At 35.4% G+C, this 17,978-nt stretch overlaps 4 protein-coding genes across 5 annotated transcripts in view; 3 read left to right on the top strand and 1 right to left on the bottom strand.

The window, feature by feature from the left end:
* LOC129244029 (electron transfer flavoprotein beta subunit lysine methyltransferase-like) overlaps positions 1 to 3,082 on the bottom strand; it is a 114,839-nt gene extending 111,757 nt beyond the window's left edge. The window contains exon 1 of the mRNA XM_054881611.1: positions 2,861 to 3,082. The gene's annotated coding sequence lies outside the window, so the exon portion shown is untranslated. The remainder of the gene's footprint in view (positions 1 to 2,860) is intronic.
* Positions 1,258 to 2,320, top strand: LOC129244030 (uncharacterized). The gene is made up of 3 exons (XM_054881612.1): positions 1,258 to 1,516; positions 1,600 to 1,762; positions 1,819 to 2,320. The coding sequence occupies exons 1-3, from the start codon at positions 1,363 to 1,365 to the stop codon at positions 2,240 to 2,242; spliced, it is 741 nt and encodes a 246-aa protein (XP_054737587.1). The 5' UTR covers positions 1,258 to 1,362; the 3' UTR covers positions 2,243 to 2,320.
* A 623-nt stretch (positions 3,083 to 3,705) lies between the features above and the next one.
* On the top strand, positions 3,706 to 9,900 carry LOC129245309 (adenosine kinase). The gene is made up of 4 exons (XM_054883394.1): positions 3,706 to 4,215; positions 4,315 to 4,476; positions 4,613 to 4,768; positions 7,878 to 9,900. The coding sequence occupies exons 1-4, from the start codon at positions 4,124 to 4,126 to the stop codon at positions 8,590 to 8,592; spliced, it is 1,125 nt and encodes a 374-aa protein (XP_054739369.1). The 5' UTR covers positions 3,706 to 4,123; the 3' UTR covers positions 8,593 to 9,900.
* A 2,916-nt stretch (positions 9,901 to 12,816) lies between these two features.
* On the top strand, positions 12,817 to 16,404 carry LOC129244973 (adenosine kinase-like). Of its 2 annotated transcripts, none has more exons than XM_054882904.1 (5): positions 12,817 to 13,116; positions 13,188 to 13,234; positions 13,430 to 13,591; positions 15,384 to 15,539; positions 15,613 to 16,404. In XM_054882904.1, the coding sequence occupies exons 1-5, from the start codon at positions 12,979 to 12,981 to the stop codon at positions 16,370 to 16,372; spliced, it is 1,263 nt and encodes a 420-aa protein (XP_054738879.1). In that variant the 5' UTR covers positions 12,817 to 12,978; the 3' UTR covers positions 16,373 to 16,404. The 2 variants fall into 2 exon arrangements, with proteins under 2 accessions (XP_054738879.1, XP_054738880.1); XM_054882905.1 differs by having other exon boundaries at positions 13,102 to 13,116; positions 13,453 to 13,591.
* The last annotated feature ends 1,574 nt before the right edge of the window (positions 16,405 to 17,978 follow it).

The raw sequence follows: 17,978 nt of genomic DNA, 5'->3' as shown, positions 1-17,978 counted from the left end.
AATATTAATTTAAGCTAAGAGCATAATAAATGTACTTCAAAAAATTTCCAGCTCCAATAAAGGCTTCATAGCTGGTCATTTACATAATTCTTATTTTTGCTCATGTTGAAAAGTTAAAATAAATTTGTCTGGTTGAACTTTTTTTATTAAAAATATATCCTCAGTTGAACAAATTTTGGTTTCTTTGACTAGGTAAATTTTTTCTGTTGAAAATAAATCCCAGTAAAAAAGTGGAAATCACAAAAAAAAGATTTTTCTTAGACAACAAATTAAAATTATTTTGATTTGGTTTTTTCAATGAGCGTTTGATTTTTGTTTTTAAATATTTTTCTGTTTAAAAACCTTTGAAAATTTTGAGAATTATTTTCGAACTCTGATTTTTACTCAATAAATTCAATAAAGGAAAAAACGAGTTAAGTTCAAAGTGTGATTAAATTTTACAGTGCTTTCATAAGAAATATACTATAATAATAAATTGAAAATATTTTTATCCATTTTAATTCGTTTGTTTTTGACTTTATAATCCCTTAAAAGAGAAAACTAAATGTTGGTTTTTAGCCATAATCTTTTTTTGTATTAGATTTTTAAAAAATATTAAAAAATTTACATGCGTCACAACCACTTGAGCTTCATCAAATAAAATTTTACAAATAATGCTCAATATGTTTTGGCATATCTGTTTATTTGCTTTAAATTTTAAGAAAAAAAGTTTGTATAATTTTTTATTGTATTTGCTAATGTCTTTAACTTATATGGTAATAAGTTTTCACTAATACTTAGTGAATACTGAATATGTTTTGTCTGTCTGACATCGTATTTTTCATAAAATTTACCACCCAATATTTCATCTTCCTTATAATTTTGCAACAGAGCATACTGTTGTCGTACGGGTGCGCATTTATGTATGTACCTCGTCCACTGACTCTTCAACTTCTCAATGCGCCAATGTTTTTAATGCCACATGGTTTATAAATGCCAGCGGCCTCCAAACTATACATAAGCAAAGCACAAAAGTAAACAAACAGTCTGGAAAGTATTACAAATGTGTGCCACATCTCACTAATCGTCGTACAAATACGAGTAAATTTATAATTACAATAGACTTATAAATACATTTAAATATTCCCTTATTTACATTATGCATTTAAACACGATAAAATGCTTTTATGATCCCTGCAAGTGTTTATCACCCTTAATGTATTGAAAAATATATTCGATAAATATTTCTGTCAATACATCCACTTTTCGATAGCTCAAACGTACACCTTTGCTTGCTTAAGTTTCAAGCAAAAGTTGACGTGCAAATGTAATCGCTAGACTTTGACATTTTGCATAAGTAAATTCTTAAGTGCACCGTTTAAAATGGCCCATAAAATCGAAAACGAATTTTATTTCAAATTAATAAGTGCAGTACGCGAACATCCGTGCCTGTATGAGAAAAATCATCCCCATTATTACAACAGAAATAAACGTAATGCAGCCTGGCAAGAAGTATCTGCAGCCAGCGATCGGTCAGGTAAAAAAAATGCTAATCATTATGATAATAGTAACAGCGTGCACAAATAATTATATTCAAAATATATGCTAATCTATTTATAGGAAGTGACTGCAAAGCCCGTTGGAAGTTATTACGTGAAAGGTTCTGTAAGCAAATGAAGAGAACTGGTGGTTACTTCTCAATGAGTACTGATCCTACTGATACACATGAATGGGAATACTATAACGAAATGCTGTTTCTAAAGGAATCAATAATACCGCGACGGTTTGCGTTTGCTACTTCTTTATGTACTTTATACGTAATACTCATTTTTCTTGCAGTTCATACAAAGACAAGGATATTATATCCAGTTTAGATGAGCCAACAATTAATGAAGTCTTTATTAATGCCAATACCATAACTGAAGATGAAACCTGCTCGTCAAATTCAAATTTATCAAAGTGCACTAAGCCTTCTGTTGAAAGCCACAAGACGACGACGTTCGATTTAGCGCCACTAAAAATCGAACGTATAACGGACGTGAATTTACGGCATTATCATAATTCAGAGAAACCGGAAAGCAAAACTGCTACAGTTAAATGTAATACACCAGTGGGCGGGGAGACCGACATTTCGATTGAAGAATTGTTTGTAAAGAATATAGCGAATTTAATACGCGATCTGCCAATAGAAGTGAAGGACCGCTTCCAGGCAGACATGTATACCGAGGTGTTTCGTTTGCGTGCGCAGTACCGCAACTTTTAGAATAAGATATTTTAATGCTGAATTTTAAGTCGCGATCTCTTATTTACGATTCATGCGTATGTACATAAGAGATTTTGTCTAATAGCCCCTGGTGACGCTCCAGCATGCTTGTCCAGCAGGCTTATATGTGTGCGTGTCGGATGCTTGACGCTAATATCTAAAATTTTTGATTTTCATCATGCAAAAGCCGACAACAAGTATGTGTGACACGAAGCAAGTACGAGTGTCACCCGACACGCACACATATAAGCCTGCTGGACAAGCATGCTGGAGCGTCACCAGAGGCTATAATACAGACATTGTACATACACATTATTACTTAGGCTATTTAGGTTAGCAAGTTGTTGCAAATGTACCGTTGTAACAGCAAACAAAAAAACAAAACTCCCTCGTAGGTTGGTATTATACCAAAATAAGACATTCTCAGTATATTTATGGGGAATTCTGCTGAAATGACAGCGAGTCGTTCCGGTAACGTAAGCATTTTCAACAGCCACCTTGCGAAGGAATCGCATCATGCAATATTTTGTTTTACATTTAAATTTACTTATGTATGTATGTAGCCTTCAGTAGCAATTGCTCCACAAATTATAAGTTTTTGCACTCACGCGCACTTACCGTATATTCAGTCCTTGGAGTTCAGTTAAGCAGTTCGTGTTAATGCTACCGATTCACTATTCATTACTTCGTCGAGTTTATTGTTTATATCTCTTTATTTATTTTAGTGCTAATAATAATTGTTAATTTTGTAGTTTAATAAAGGAATTTTGGTTTCTATTCTGTGCTCGTATAAAACAGTTTTGAGGCAGATGTAAACAAAACCCTAAATAAAAGTCAGCTGTAAACAAAACGGTGTTGTAAGGTTAATAAAATAAGCCCAATATTATTAACATTACATCGGGTAAATGCTCTATATATTTGCTGCGTTCGGCAATAAGAATTTTTAATATAATTTTTAAGAATTTTTACAGGTTTTACTAATTTTTGCAAGTAGGCGTTCGGTAATGCCAAAAAAATATCCAGCACATACAAATTTATAGAGCAAAGTGACAATTCGATGCAAGGGAGGCGTTCATTTTGTGCTGAAGAAATTTAAGCCAGGAAAAATTATCCATCACAAAAACGTATGATCTTAAGACATCTGACTGGACTTTTTGTAAACAAACCAATTTATTCCTTGGTGAATCTGGTCCTTTGTACGCTTCTCCCTTGTGCTGGCCTGAAATTTGCAGTTTATAGTCAGAAACGATAAAATTTGAAATTTAACAACAAAAAATGTGAGTACATAAATAAATATTAAATATTAAATATTAAATATTATAATTTAAACTTTAACTCTCATTATTCAAAAGTAGTCTCTTTGCGCAAATATATACAATAAAACATGGCACCAATTGTGGCCTAACTTATTAAGTTGACAACATTGTAATATTTATGCAATAACAACAAAAAATACGAACAGCTCGAGAAAATCGTGCAAAAAACCCATTCTCCTACTAAAATGTGATAAAAAAAAGAAGTTGTGAGTAATAACGCTGATTTTAGAGCACCAATTTCACACTTTTACAAATTATGGTCAGAGCAAGTTGTGGAGTAGAAAACAAAAAGCATCGAAATGGTACAAAAGCGAACGAAAATAATACGTCTCACAACATGTTATGTAGCTTCATAGCCATGTTCACCTTTGCGGCGGCGCGGGCCGACCGAGCCAACCTTCAATTTGGTGGTAGCTACAGATTCAGTCGAAAGCCTACTGTTGATGCGTTTGCTGGTGCACTTGAGGAGTAGTAGCCTATAACCTTCATTTGAGACAAAAGTCAAGTTGCTTTTATTGATTTAACAGTATATTGCGTTTGTGTCGTGCGGGTGATTGCTGATCTAATGATTTTCTTTAATCGCACAATGGAATACTTGCAAGAGCTCTATTCGAAACTTTTTGGCTATGGAAATGATGATAATAGCTTTGATAATACGTAAATATCAATATTTTCTGACAATAATGTTTCGTAATTCATTTGATATGACGCTGTTTCTTTTTTTTTCGTGCTACTTTCTAACCTTTTCGCGCGTAGGCCACGCAAAGTTGTTGCTTTCGGCAACGTGCTGCTCGATCATACCGCACAGCTTCCGGATGGCGACACAGATCTGTTGGAAAGATTTCAAATGCCGGCAGAGTCGAAGGGAGAATTAGATGCGGAGACTTTGGCCAAGTTAGCAGCTGAGGCAGCCGAACGGTAAGTGCGAAATATCAATATAATCAGCTGGTCAAACAGTTGTTTATATTGACACTAAAAATGTCAATGTGTTATAAAAATAGCGATTTTTATTATTTTTGTCATTGTTTATATATTTGCATGTATTGGTGCTCAGCGTTCAATTTGAAGTAAATCCCGGTGGTTCAGCTTTGAATACGGTGCGTATACTCAAGCAACTCGGTACGGACGCGCTCTTCTTTGGTGCTGTTGGAGAAGATAAAGCGGCAGAAAAGTTGAAAGATATTTTGCAGGAACGTGAAGTTGAAACGAGGTGAGTCTGTGGGGATTACCTGTTGGCATGTAAAAAGCGTGCATGACTAAAAGTCGTAAAAAATTTCATTATTACTATTTATATTATTACATTATGCTTATACATATATGTCGGATGTTTTTTAAGTGTTTGAGAACTTAAAACGATAATACAAAACAGAAATATAGTTCGAATGATTTTTTTACTATAGTCTGGTAGATAATTTTATGCCATTTATTTTTTGAATACGACATCCGGCCATTCGATCAGTCCAATGTATCGATTGTTAAGCGCGCTGTATAGTAAGTTGCGTCGTATTGTTGGAATCAAATGTCATTGATATTTAGATGATTATTATTAGGAAACAAAAATTCAGTCAGCATGGCTCAATAGTGCTAGCCGTGCTAGTTATCGATATCGATAATTCTCATGCAGCTAAAAAAACACCCGATACATATGTATATGTGTACATGTATTTTAAAAAGGTACACCTTCAACTAATTTCATTGGACGTGAGCAGCATAAGTTGTAAAATTTCCGACAAAAATAGTTGAAAAATATTTTTAATGAATTTCGAAAAAATTCTGTACCCACGCATAGCTCAACAGATATCCCCCATTTGAATTGTCACGCTCTGCTGCAAGGCGTGTGGTAATTTAAGTCACGCTTCGAAAGGTACATATACATAACTGAAACTGCAAAGGGCTCGTAACATGTCTTACATTTCCGCTCTTTGTTGTTGAAATGGTTGCTGCAGTTCGGACTAAAATTTCATTTGCATGCATACCAATGCATGGAATTAGTCAAGAGTGGTCTTTATTTACAGGCCTTAATTTTGAATACATGAGGGTATTTTTTATTACACATGACCGCACGCTAATTTGAGCCCTTTTGAACCACTGCACGTTTGATAGTGTCATTATCACTTCTTTTTTGTGTTGTGCGTTGGCAATGGTTTCAAATTCTTTTGTACTTCTCAAATTAAAATATGTGTCATTGACTCATGACTGTTTAATCCCTGGCGGATTCTTAATTCTGTTTTTGTATTAAAGCTCATATAAATAAATTCTTTATTCATGCATAGGTACGTTTGCTCTTTTATGTCTATGAATTGGCGAATGTTATCTTTATCTCAGTTGTTTGCCATTCCTATCTTATTAATTTCATTTTGAGGAAATCGTATCAAAAGCAATTTTACACGGAAAAAGTGCAATATCATTTTATAGTTGTTTTCTTTGAAAAATTAAGCTACTATGCTACTCTTAATTGTAAATTAATTATGATAAAGAATTCTGTTTATTATAAAGTTAGATTCGTCACACATTTCTTTAGGAATATATACACAGACACATACATATGTAGCTACACAATTACTAATTCTCAGTCTTGGGGTATTCCGAACCAAGTGAGAAAATGCACATTATTGTTGTTGTTGTAGCAGCTAAATCCAATTGTTTGAGACTATTAAGAAGCGAACGGTGTCTACAGACGGCGCCCAACGCGAGACTGAGGTCAAGTAATTTAGATTGTGTTCGCATATAAAATAAGATGGTAGGCCAACTAAGAAGTGGGGCGAGAATTATTGCTGGAATTGCATTTCTTTCAAGTGGGTTGCGCTTTTGTTCCATTTAACTATTATGAACCTATAAATGTGCACCTGGATTTTAAGCAATGTGTGCGAATGAAAATAAAGTTTTGGTAACTAAATTTTGGACGATATACTCTGTAAAACCGGCTCGCTACCCAAGCAGGAGGTTGTGATTCTTGCCTAACTTTGTGTGCTTAGGAACCTTCCTTCGGATTAGGAAATATTGGGTTGGCGACACATTTTGCTCGACCGCTAATAACTATACCCGAGCACAACTTCGTAGTTGACGTCTAGAGAACTGAGGGCAGTGAGACATTTATCGAGGAGTTTTGAATTGTTACCGTCTGCCGAACATATTTTAGATTAGCTATGCATTAGACGGATTCTTTATCTCGAATTTCTGTTGTATCGCGCTTAAAAAATTACAGAAAAATTGCCCGATATGCAATCTGATTAATTTCATGAAATTCGGTTCAAAATGTACATCAGCGCTTGAATATGGGAACATTTTGTAGCTCTGGTCAATCTTGTTTAGACATTCTTTGAGTAAGCTAGGCCGTCAACTCAAAATTGTTTTAAGTCTTTGTTGTTGTTGTTGCAGCTTGACTTACCATGTCTCAATTACTTTTCAAAAAGTAAATGCCCGATATGAAAGAAATGCCTAGCACCGTCCAAAAAAAGGAAAAAAATGCATTTCGTTGTCACATTTCTTTATACCAAAATGGGCTGTAAAACTGCATAACCAGAAAATTTTTTAAAATGTTTGTTATAAAGTTGAAAGTTCTGAATTAATTTTGAAATTTATTTAAAAATTGTGTATGAAGATTGCAACTTGTAGTCTATTCAGAGCGGCGTTTCTTTGTCTTTGCTCCAAAAGCTACCGATTGCTAGCGATTTGTGGGCTTCCTTATGATTCTGTACTGTGATAGGGACGGCAAGCTATTGAAGATTCCAATAACTTAGGCGATTTGTAGTCGGAATTGGTGTACCCACTCCAAGGTCTCTTATTAAATCTATTATTTGCTTTCTATTAGTTTTTAATGAACTCAATATATTTTAAACGGTTTTCTGTCTTATTTGGTATGGTACAGCCTACTGTCAGAAGTGCAGTAAAATAATTTAATTGAAAAATTTAATTAATTAATTAATTAATTTAATTATAACCATTCCACTTTATGTTTTTTTAAGTAATATCAACGAAAAATTCCCCTCAAAACATTAATCATTTACAATATTGCAGCCTTACTAAATGTCTTGCTCTTTTTTTTTTGTTTTTGTAAATATTTATGTGATCCTCTCCTGCATTTACATGCACGCTATATGCAATAGTCATACATGATTGCCACTTAAGTTCCCATAGAAACGTCGATTTTCGTACTTATTTGACTTGACAATTATCGGAAACGTGAGAATTCTCAAACAATAGAATTCTTTATGCTTTTTATTAGGAAATTCTATTTAACTATATATTTAAACTTAAATATTTTCTTAACATATTAACAACCACTAAACAATCTTTTTTTTCAAATTTACATTTCACAGACTCGCAGCAGTCAATGACGTGCCCACCGGCCAGTGTATTTGCATCGTGAATAAAAATACAAAAACAAAGGCGTTGTACGCCAACATTGGCGCATCTGCCAAACTATCCGTCGATCATCTAAAAAAGGCCGAACGTGATGAGACACAAGCCTTTCTCCGTCCCATTGAACGCAAACAAATTATCTACGTCGAAGGTTTCTTTGTGCCGCAACGGCAAGAAGTCTGTGACTTTATTGTAAGGAATTATATCAGAGAACGTCGCCGATTGGCAATCAATTTGAATGCGGAGTATATTATAAAACAAAACATTGAACATCTGCATAAGCTGGCACGTGCAGCTTTTTTCATATTCGGTAATCGCAAGGAACATATGGCTTTTGCCGAGCAGCTGGGTTTTGAAACGATTGACGATTCAGCCAAACATTTGTTGGAGGAATGTATCACCCCCAAAGTCATTGTGGTGACAAATGGGCGCGAATGTGTACAGTTAATTACTAATTACGAAGATGAATATTCACCACCAGGTGCAATTATGTTTCAAAGTTTTCATGTGCCACGTGTCGACACGGTAGTCGATTCAACAGGTGCAGGTGATGCATTTGTTGCGGCATTCTTGCATGCCTGGCTACAGAAGCGTTCATTAAGTGAGTGTGTGCGTGTAGCAAGTGAAGTGGCAGCCAAAGTGGTTACAGTAGTGGGTTGTAATCTACCATGAACATTGGAATATGAACAATGTTCTACGTAACGCCTAAGCTACAAGGATAACTCAGTCGCACTCAATTGAATGGAATTAAAATCTACTCAACTTTTAAGCTAAGCAAACAAACTCGTGAAAATATTTTTATATTATAAAATATTAATAATGCAGCCGTTGCGCCGATGCACCTGTACTCGTTAGCTGCTTCATTAGCACTTCATTGTCCATAGTAAAAAAATATTAAGGTATATATAAGAAGGCTTTGCAAAGTGGTCTCAATTCACGCCATCACTCATATAGTTGCAAACGCCTTCACATTGACTCATCTCCCATTTCTCATCAGTGCACAAAGCAATATGTAATGCGAATTTTGATAAACACAAAATCAACAACAATCAACCATAACAAGTACTTAAACTTTATGTATTCAAGTGTGCTTTTTAAGCGCGTCGAAGTCTTCTTGCCTTCCACTGATTTCAATGTGCCTACGTGCATGATTCTATAGGCGTACATATACATATCCACATACATAGATATGTAAGTATGAATGTCGAGTTGCTAGGAAGCAGTGTGGGCAATAATTAAATAATGCGACAATCGCGCGCTACTCTCATTTAAATCTCCATAATTTGCAATAATTGCAATCATACCTGCTTTTGTTTTAGTTATAAAATATATTATTTATAGAATCTTTCAAAAATGACTAATGGTTAGAAATAATGGAATCGCCACAAATAGAACTACTCATATTTCTATTGTGGATATACTTCCATATTAAAAGTATACCCACGCAAGGTGCAATGCATATTTAATTAAAGCGACTATTATTTAAAAAACTTTCAAATATTGATGCTAGTATTTACATAGATCACACCTTTCGTATGGTGAATTATTATTAGTTTTTTCAACGACTTGTGGTGGAAATATTTGCGTAAACGTAATTGGCTAAATATAAAAAGTTTAGTTCAATGAACTTACTGATTGACAAAAATTAACGGCTATGCCATCAGGTGGCTAGATTTGCCCTCTACTCTACAAGCGCGGCCTGGATTTGTATCAGACCACGCATTCCTCTCACAAGAACTATAGTAAAAGTAGCTGTTATGACTAAAATTGATCTTCATCTTCTCTCTCTCTCTTTCAAAATTGATTTAATTCATTAAATAAATTGAATTCACTACAAGGACTACCACTCCAGTAGCATTCCCCAACAACTTTCTAGAGTATTTTATGTTGCTACAAGAATAATAGTAAAAATAACAGCTGCCAAAAAATGTAATTTATTACAAAAAACCTGCCCATAAATTTCTATGACGCACCATATTTTTATCAGCCTTAAAATATTTGCTCCCATGTCTATTAAAATTAAAAAAAAAATCAGTTTGAAATTGTTGTAAGCGAGGTATATTAACTAAGGTGTGATTGACAACTCACTGCGGCTTTCTTTAAACAGATAATGCCAAAAAATATAAACAAGCGAGATAAAATGCGTAAATTTTTTTTCAATTTGACGTTACAGTATTTTTCTAATGAAAGCACTGGCAAATCCAATCACACTTTGTTAAATACATTTTGATTTTAAGTGCCTTACAAAAATGTATAAATACGTAATTAAAATTTTGTCGCCAAGCAATATGTAAAATTTATATGAAAAATATGTATTACAGAACTGTAGACTTGCAAAAAGCATCATAAAATAAAGCAAACATTTCTATTTATTAGAATTATCACGTCTTATAATTTTCAAACAAGATTTTTGTATCAAAATCGTGAAGAAAGAGTTTCGGTTGATTAAGATGTCGCTGACAAAAATGAACTTCGCACTATAACAGTTTATAGAATTTGAGGATCGCGTTATTAAAATGGTCACAAAACCAAAAAAAAGGAAAAAAGCCAAGATACATTAAACAGGCAGTAGCAGTAGAGGAAAAGCAACAATGTTAAAGTATTTTGTTTTTGCTTTTGGGTTCTAGAATGTAAAAACCTGTTAACACAATTTCCCAGTTTAGGGTAATTTATACAAATTTTGACGATTTAGAGACCAAATAAATAGAAACATATCAAATCAACTGCTCTACTGATACTACTTGTTCAATGTTTCTTTAGAAAACTGCTTGAAAAACATAAAAATAACTATGATAAGATTCTAAATTTCAGGCTGGTTCATGCAAGGTGAAGTCACTAGAGCAAAAACAACATTTACATGTGATTTGTTTTTGTAACCTGATTTTTGAATGCCAAAATTTCAATTAGAATATAATGAAACAAATAAAACAACAATAAATACCTAAATCTCTATTTCCGAATCATTAAATTCGGATTCATTAAAGATGGTGGCACTAGGCCAACAACAACGTTTTGTACATTAAAATGTTACGATCAAAAAGTTAGAGTAGTGGCAAAATAGAACGGCTTTTCGTCATTTTATTTTGAGCTGACATTCTAATGTTTAAAGCGAAAGACAAAACAAAAAAAAAAATCTGTTGGTATGCCACCTTGATTCGTCCGTGAGTTGGCCAAAATACCTGCAACTCACATTCGGGTAGTTTGCGATTCATTTCTGGACCGTCTTAAGGCCATAGTCAAGGCAAAAGATGGTCATATCGAGCAAAAGTAAATTGATTCTTAATTTTGTATTATTTTCACACATTTTTTACTTTGAATTCAATAAAAGTAACTTTCCAAATTAAATGTATGGCCTTTTTAATTGGTTATACTTCAAATACCGGACCCTGTAATAGGGTTCCTTGGTCAATGCGCTTGCTGGTGTACTCTCCGAAAAGTTATTGGAATCCTAAATAGATTTCGTTTGATGGAACTACACATGGCGAGGCCCAGTGTGCCTTTCCAAAGTTGTTTTTCATATGGTGATGCATCTTTCAGGTGTAGTAGGGCGGCAGCAAGACTTGGTAAGGCACATGTAACAGCGGATAAGCACCATTTTCTGTGATGAGTTAATCACATTTACGGCATGAATAGAATTGAAATGAATGTCCTGTATAAAAATTCCAGACTCTTATTAAACAATAAAAAATTTACTAATATAGTATTTGTCAAAGAGGATAGATTTACCAGGTTTGCTCTTTAACTATGGTGGAAAATAAAATTGTGAGGGTAACTTTGGCTGCCACGTCGTTTGAGGGTTCGGCAGCCGAATTTCGCACGATCATTTCACATTTATTCAGACACTCGACGGCAACGAAATGTCATTGGTCGATTTTTTTTTTCTTACATCACCAACACAATCTCAACACCCCCCAAGTGACGTCAGCCCATCAGCTGATTCTGTCAAATTCGCTGAGCCCCGAATGACGGTCTATGTGTTAACCTTTAAGCGTTAACCTCTTCAAATATGTAAAAAAAACACAAATATCGGAAAACAAAAATTAACCAAATTAGCCTAAAGCCCCCTAGCAGCTAGTTGCCCTGGCAAAATGCTCTCAGTCAAGGTTGTATAACTTCCCCAGTTTCCGTCTTATTTGCTCGAAATTTTCACAAAAAACTAGGGAATAAAAGGTTAATTTTATTAATAAATAATAAATAATAATAAAAATATTTAAAAAACACAACAATCGGGTTGAAAACAAAAAAGACACTCCTATAAAAATCTGTTCACCATGGTTGAAGAGTCAAAATGCAAGGAAAGCCACAAATTATGCTTCTTAACAGCAAAGCAGTAACAGTGGTCGAGGTTGCGTTGATCATAAAATTGCCCCGCCGGATGGTCAATTGCGAAACCTCGGTGGGTGATCGAATTACCTTGACGGTATTGTCCGTGATACGCAGTACTGCGAACTCTCACCACCTGTAGGCTAATCAAAAAAAAAAAAAAAAATTGTTAAAAATCAACGCGATGTCTGAACTACTTCAAATTCGCACCTTATTATACCAACATTTAATGGCCTACAAAATTGCAAATTCAAAATTTAACTAAAAATGAAAATTAAAAATTCTTTACGTATTTGCCTATTTCTCTGTTGTTGCATATTCTTGCTAATGCTTCTAGTTCTTTCTACTAACACCCAAAATGCTCCAAATTCGAGATAAGTCGCTTACGATTCTTACTTTGCTAGAGTTCCATACACCCAGAACTGTTATATTTCCTCTCATTTCATTTCATTTATTGCCCAAAATTTTATTTCCTCTCTTGAACCCCCTCTCTGGAGCAATTCGACTTCCTACTTACATCACCTTTAATTATTGCTTCATGCATAATTTCAGTTTATTTTTTGACGACCCTTTTCATGTTTTTAAATTCACTTTGACATAAAAGTAAATTAATAAAAAATAGAAAAAAAGTAAATTTAAAAATAGATTTTTGGCCAATCATTAATCGAGGAGCTTGTAATTACAATACACAAATGGTATGAGCAGTGAAATTGCACGAGTCAGGAAGAGTTGAGTATGACCGGTGCTTTTAGATTTATAAATACCGCATCGAAACAATTGAGGTTGCAAAATAAGTTTCCTGCTTGTAAGCAAGGCAGAAGCTGGCTTGCTCAAACCTATCAAAGGGCATTGAGCTCCGAAGATTGTAAACGAGTAAGGAATTACAACGAGATAATTTGATAGAAAAGGTATTTGAAAATTAATTATCTATCACAATCTTTCAGGTGAATGGTCAAGAGGGAGATGCTAAGATCAGCAAATTGCGTCCAAAGTAAGTTAAATTTACAAAAAGCTGTTGCTAAAACTATTTATGCGCCTAAATATAGGCAATAAATATAGCGTGCTGCAAATTTGCTTATTACAAATGTATATTCAATGAATTTTGACAAAAGCGATTTCGCTCGAGCTAAGTTTTCATTTTTGAGATTTGCTGCTTTTTTAAACGCATTTTCATTTCAATTTTCAGACAATACAAATTTTTTTCTATAGGGCATGTGCTCCTAGATCACACGGCTCAACTGCATGCCAACGAAATGGATTTGCTGCGTACATTTCATATACCACCGAATACCAAAGGTGAATTAGATTTCCAAACCTTGCGAAAGTTGAAGCAGGAAGTTTGCAAAAGGTAAGCTCCTATCGAATATAAATACGAGTTTTTGTATTTATACCAATTAATAATTAAAATGAAAATAACCATATGTACGTATAGAGAGCTTTTCACTAAGTGTTTGTATGTTTAAACTAAAGCGAATTATTGCGAAAGTTGTGACAGGATGTTAATTTTTATTTGATTGAAAACTTTATCTAAAACAATATCGAAAAGTATTGATTTTTTGCTCACATATACCACGAACTTTTCTCAAACGGCGCATCTTTTCAGGTAACTATGATCGATTTCGTTGATATTGCATCCTCTTCTACTTCATTTATCAAAATAGATGAAGCAGTGATTCATAAAATAATAATCATTTTCAGCGCCAAAGTGTTTGAATATATTCGTCTGCCATAACCTAGATAGTGGCGCCGTTATTGTAGCAGCTTACTAAACCCTAGCAGTACGGTGTAGTCACCGGTCGGTTAGGTCATGTAACGGAACGCCCACGAAACGTGCTGTTTCGACACGATGGGTCCAGAGGGAGAGGGGTGTTATGTGAGTAGGTAGGGTTAGTTTACTGGGGCGACAGTTCTTGGCCACGAAAAAACCTGAGTCATTTCGGTAACGTAGAACCGGTTGCCATGGGTTAATTCGGTCTATCCTGGCTGTGTAGCTGCAGCTCATCATTCCATAGCATTCACCATTATACAAGTAAGTGGACGCATAAAGGTCCACATATCACTATCTCTCGATCGTCTCATGCCTTGCGGTCGGTGACCAAGCTTGTGCGCTTTACAAAAGATGGGCAACACATTTGCCTACATTTCAAGAAGGAATATCTTTAGACTAGCAGTCACGATTACGCATCGTACATTACTTGGTGTCAAGAATACGAAGACATAAGGTTGATAGATTTTAAGGTTTGACCATCCGAAGCAATATTGTGCAAGTAACTTCCGTTGCCACGTCTTACGGGACTCGGCAGCAGTTGTGCCTGTCCATTTCACATATATTCGTACGCTGTTCCAATTAGTCCTTGTTCAGACGGCAACGAAGTAACATCAGCGTTGGTTTCGTTGATTTTTTTTTCTCATATCACCAACAGAATCTCAGTTTTGTCTCAAAAATACCGCTATCACATCCCCTGTTACGTCAGCAAATCAGCTGATTTCTTCACAATTGCTGAGAACCCAAGGTGAATTTAGGCACTTAAAGAATACGTAGCACTAGACCAATGACGAAAACACGCGTGATTGTCAAAGTGAAGTATTGGCAAAGTAGAAAATAAAGAATTACTTCATTCTGGGCTGACTGCCACATGGACATGGCGAAAGAAAAAAAAATCAGCTGATTTACTAATACGAGTTTTAATTAATTCGCCTTGCCACTGCCACAATTGAAAAAAATATATAAAAAGTTTTGGTGTCTGGCAGTTTCTATTGCTTTCCCCTACTCTTCCTCTTCACAAACAAGTAACATAATTCCCCTTCTTGATTCATAAGCTCTGACGACACAGCGCAATCGGAAGGCGCTACCTGGTATTCTGCCATCCTTGTTGAGAACCGGTTATCGCTCTAAAATCGGTGGGGGGTCAAAGTTCGTCTTTTAGTAAGAAGAAATGGCATGGACATCAGACACTTATTTTTTGTTTTTTTTTGAAAGAAAGGGTAAACTTTGCTGACTTGGGTAACGATCCGTGTTAATTAGTCAAGGTTTTCTGAGAACGTAGAAAAATTTTGTTGAACGGCATAATAAAAATAGCCAAAATGATAGCTCATTGAAAACTCTGAAATTGAAATTTTATTTATTTTCATTTGGTCAGAGTGAAATGTGTGGAAAGCCCTGGCGGTTCGGCTCTTAATACGGTACGCATACTGACACATTTAGGCGAAAATGCACTTTTCATTGGTTCGATTGGTGACGACGAGGCAGGACAAAAGCTGCAAAAATGTTTAAAAGAACAGAACATTGACGTTCGGTAAACTTAATTTGAATTTATTTCGCAAATAAAATTTCATATTTTTTATTTACGCACTTAATTTACTCTGCAGTCTGTTTACATACAAGGATATTCCTACCGGCGAATGCGTGTCAATCATAAATATGGACACGCACGATGAAGTGCTCTACGCGAATATTGGCGCCTCTGACCAAATCAATATAGACCAAATGATTCAAGTCGAACAAGAACTACATTTTCTGCGACCTCCTGAGCGCAAGCAAATCATTTATATCGAAGGCTTTATGCTACCTCAGTGTGAAGAGATCTGCACTCATTTGGTGAAGAATTATGTGCGCGGGCGGCGTTGGCTGGCGATTAACTTGAGCGCCGAATATGTTGTACGCAAACATTTTGATATAATCATAGAATTGGTATGTGCAGCTTATTTTATTTTCGGCAATTTCAAGGAATTTTCCGCATTGGCGGATAAAATGGGCTTCGGTGCTGACTTAGACCAAGCGCTCAAAACGATATTCGAAATGAGTTGCAGTCCACGTATAATTATTATTACCATGGATAGAGATGGCATTGTGCTTGTTGCTAATGTTGAGTATGAATCTGACAAAGTGGGTGAAGTATTCTACCGAAGGTGTAGTGCAGTTCCTGTGGAAAATGTGGTCGACTCAACTGGCGCGGGAGATTCATTCGTTGCGGGATTCTTGCATGCCTTCCTCAATAAATACAAACTGTTGGATTGTGTTATTGTAGGCTCTGCAGTGGCTGCTAAGGTGGTCACCACAATCGGCTGCAATCTGCCAAAAGATTTCAATGTGAGCACAATAACAAATAAAATGACAAAAATTAAATAAAGAAAAATTATATTTTTTTAAATGTGTCGAAATCTGTGTTTGAGAGAAAAGTATAAACTATGAGATAACTTAAATTATAGTGTGAGTCATGAGTTAAATACATAGAAGAAAAAATGTAGATATTGGGCCTCTTCAAAAAATACATACGAGGTGTGTTCAAAAAATAAGGTGAATTTTAATTTTTCTCAAAAAATATTTATTTATTCATCGATTTCTATTTTATCTTCTTCAAAGTAGTCCTTGTTAGATATAAATCACTTGTGCTAGCGTTTTTTTCCAATCTTCGAAGCAGTTCTGATATGCACTCTTTGGTATGTCCTTGAGCTCTCTCAGCCATTTGGTTCGTATCTCCTCAATCGTCGCAAAACGTCGTCCTTTCATGGGTCCCTTCAATCTTGGGAACAGGAAAAAGTCGCAGGGGGTCAAATCTGGTGAATACGGTAGCTGAGGCATGATGATGGTGCTGGTTTTGGCCAAATGATCTTTCACAAGTAAAGATGAGTGAGCAGAGTTGATGCATTATCATGATGCAAAAACCGTGAATTTTTTTTCATAATTCCGGGCGTTTTTTTCATATTGCTTCACGCAAATGCCGCATAACTCGAGGTAATACTGCTTATTTACCGTATGACCTTGTGGTAAGAACTCCTGATGCACTACGCCATGGTAATAGAAGAAAACAGTAAGCAAAACCTTGACACTTGATCGAATCTTGGCTCTCCTGGACTCTTCCATTGGGACGATCGGGCGATGTCATAACCATATGTCCATGATTTGTCACCAATTATGACTTCTTTAAGCAAATCTGGATCATCCTTGCCGCCATTCAACAATTCCCGAGCGATGATCATGCGACGTTGTTTTTGGTCAAAATTCAGCAATTTTGGAATGAATTTCGCTGCCTCACGCTGGATCCAACCGATGTGCCTGAGCAACTTCTCGACCTTCTAGAAAAGCCTGTACGACTTGAAAACACTTTCTTCACTCAGAGTACTCTCACCGTATGTCGTTCTCAGCATTTCAAGTGTTTTTTAGGACTTAATTCTATTTTTTACACAAAATTTGATGCAACTTCTTTGTTCCATTTTTTTCGATAGCAGAAAATCGTCGAACACGCAAAACTCTTGTCTTATTTATGGCTCTCACAAACAAACCAACATAAAAAAAAACAATAATCGAAAGTCGAAATTTGAAAGATTCACCTTATTTTTTGAACACACCTCGTATTTACGTAGGCATACACATTTTTACTCATTTCGAAAAAGGGCATTTGATATTTTGTGCGGAATGTAACCACATTTAAATGTTCGTTATTAATTTATCAAACAAAATCAGCAATGTTGACGAAATTGCCGACGAAACAGCTAAGCTGATAATACAGATTCTACAGGTTGCAAGGTTTAGAACTCCATTGACTGAGTGAAAAATGTATCAACTCAGATATCCATTAGGGCTAAACTTTCCATTACTACCATGATATGTTTGGTTGGAGGGCTGAGGGGGAGGGTGCGTGGCACCGCACACCACGCCTAATAGAAAGAGCAAGTCACACCATTATAACGATGAAAGTCCCAACCTCCTAGGGTCCCTATAGAAGCCCCAGGAA

The sequence above is a fragment of the Anastrepha obliqua genome, chromosome 4 (assembly GCF_027943255.1).
Source record: "Anastrepha obliqua isolate idAnaObli1 chromosome 4, idAnaObli1_1.0, whole genome shotgun sequence".
Classification (NCBI taxonomy): Eukaryota; Metazoa; Arthropoda; class Insecta; order Diptera; family Tephritidae; genus Anastrepha; species Anastrepha obliqua.
The sequence above is the reverse complement of the archived record's forward strand: the minus strand, read 5'-3'. Positions and strand labels throughout refer to the sequence as shown.

Bases quoted from the DNA above. Each gene is read 5' to 3' on its own strand.
- LOC129244973 (XM_054882904.1), top strand. From the start codon at position 12,979: ATGACCGGTGCTTTTAGATTTATAAATACCGCATCGAAACAATTGAGG. The intron at 13,592-15,383 runs GTAAGCTCCTAT...TCATTTGGTCAG, and splicing joins AAGCAGGAAGTTTGCAAAAG to AGTGAAATGTGTGGAAAGCC. The intron at 15,540-15,612 runs GTAAACTTAATT...TTTACTCTGCAG, and splicing joins GAACAGAACATTGACGTTCG to TCTGTTTACATACAAGGATA.
- LOC129244030 (XM_054881612.1), top strand. From the start codon at position 1,363: ATGGCCCATAAAATCGAAAACGAATTTTATTTCAAATTAATAAGTGCA. The intron at 1,517-1,599 runs GTAAAAAAAATG...ATCTATTTATAG, and splicing joins TGCAGCCAGCGATCGGTCAG to GAAGTGACTGCAAAGCCCGT. The intron at 1,763-1,818 runs GTTTGCGTTTGC...TTTTTCTTGCAG, and splicing joins GAATCAATAATACCGCGACG to TTCATACAAAGACAAGGATA.
- LOC129245309 (XM_054883394.1), top strand. From the start codon at position 4,124: ATGATTTTCTTTAATCGCACAATGGAATACTTGCAAGAGCTCTATTCG. The intron at 4,216-4,314 runs GTAAATATCAAT...TTTCGCGCGTAG, and splicing joins GATAATAGCTTTGATAATAC to GCCACGCAAAGTTGTTGCTT. The intron at 4,769-7,877 runs GTGAGTCTGTGG...TACATTTCACAG, and splicing joins GAACGTGAAGTTGAAACGAG to ACTCGCAGCAGTCAATGACG.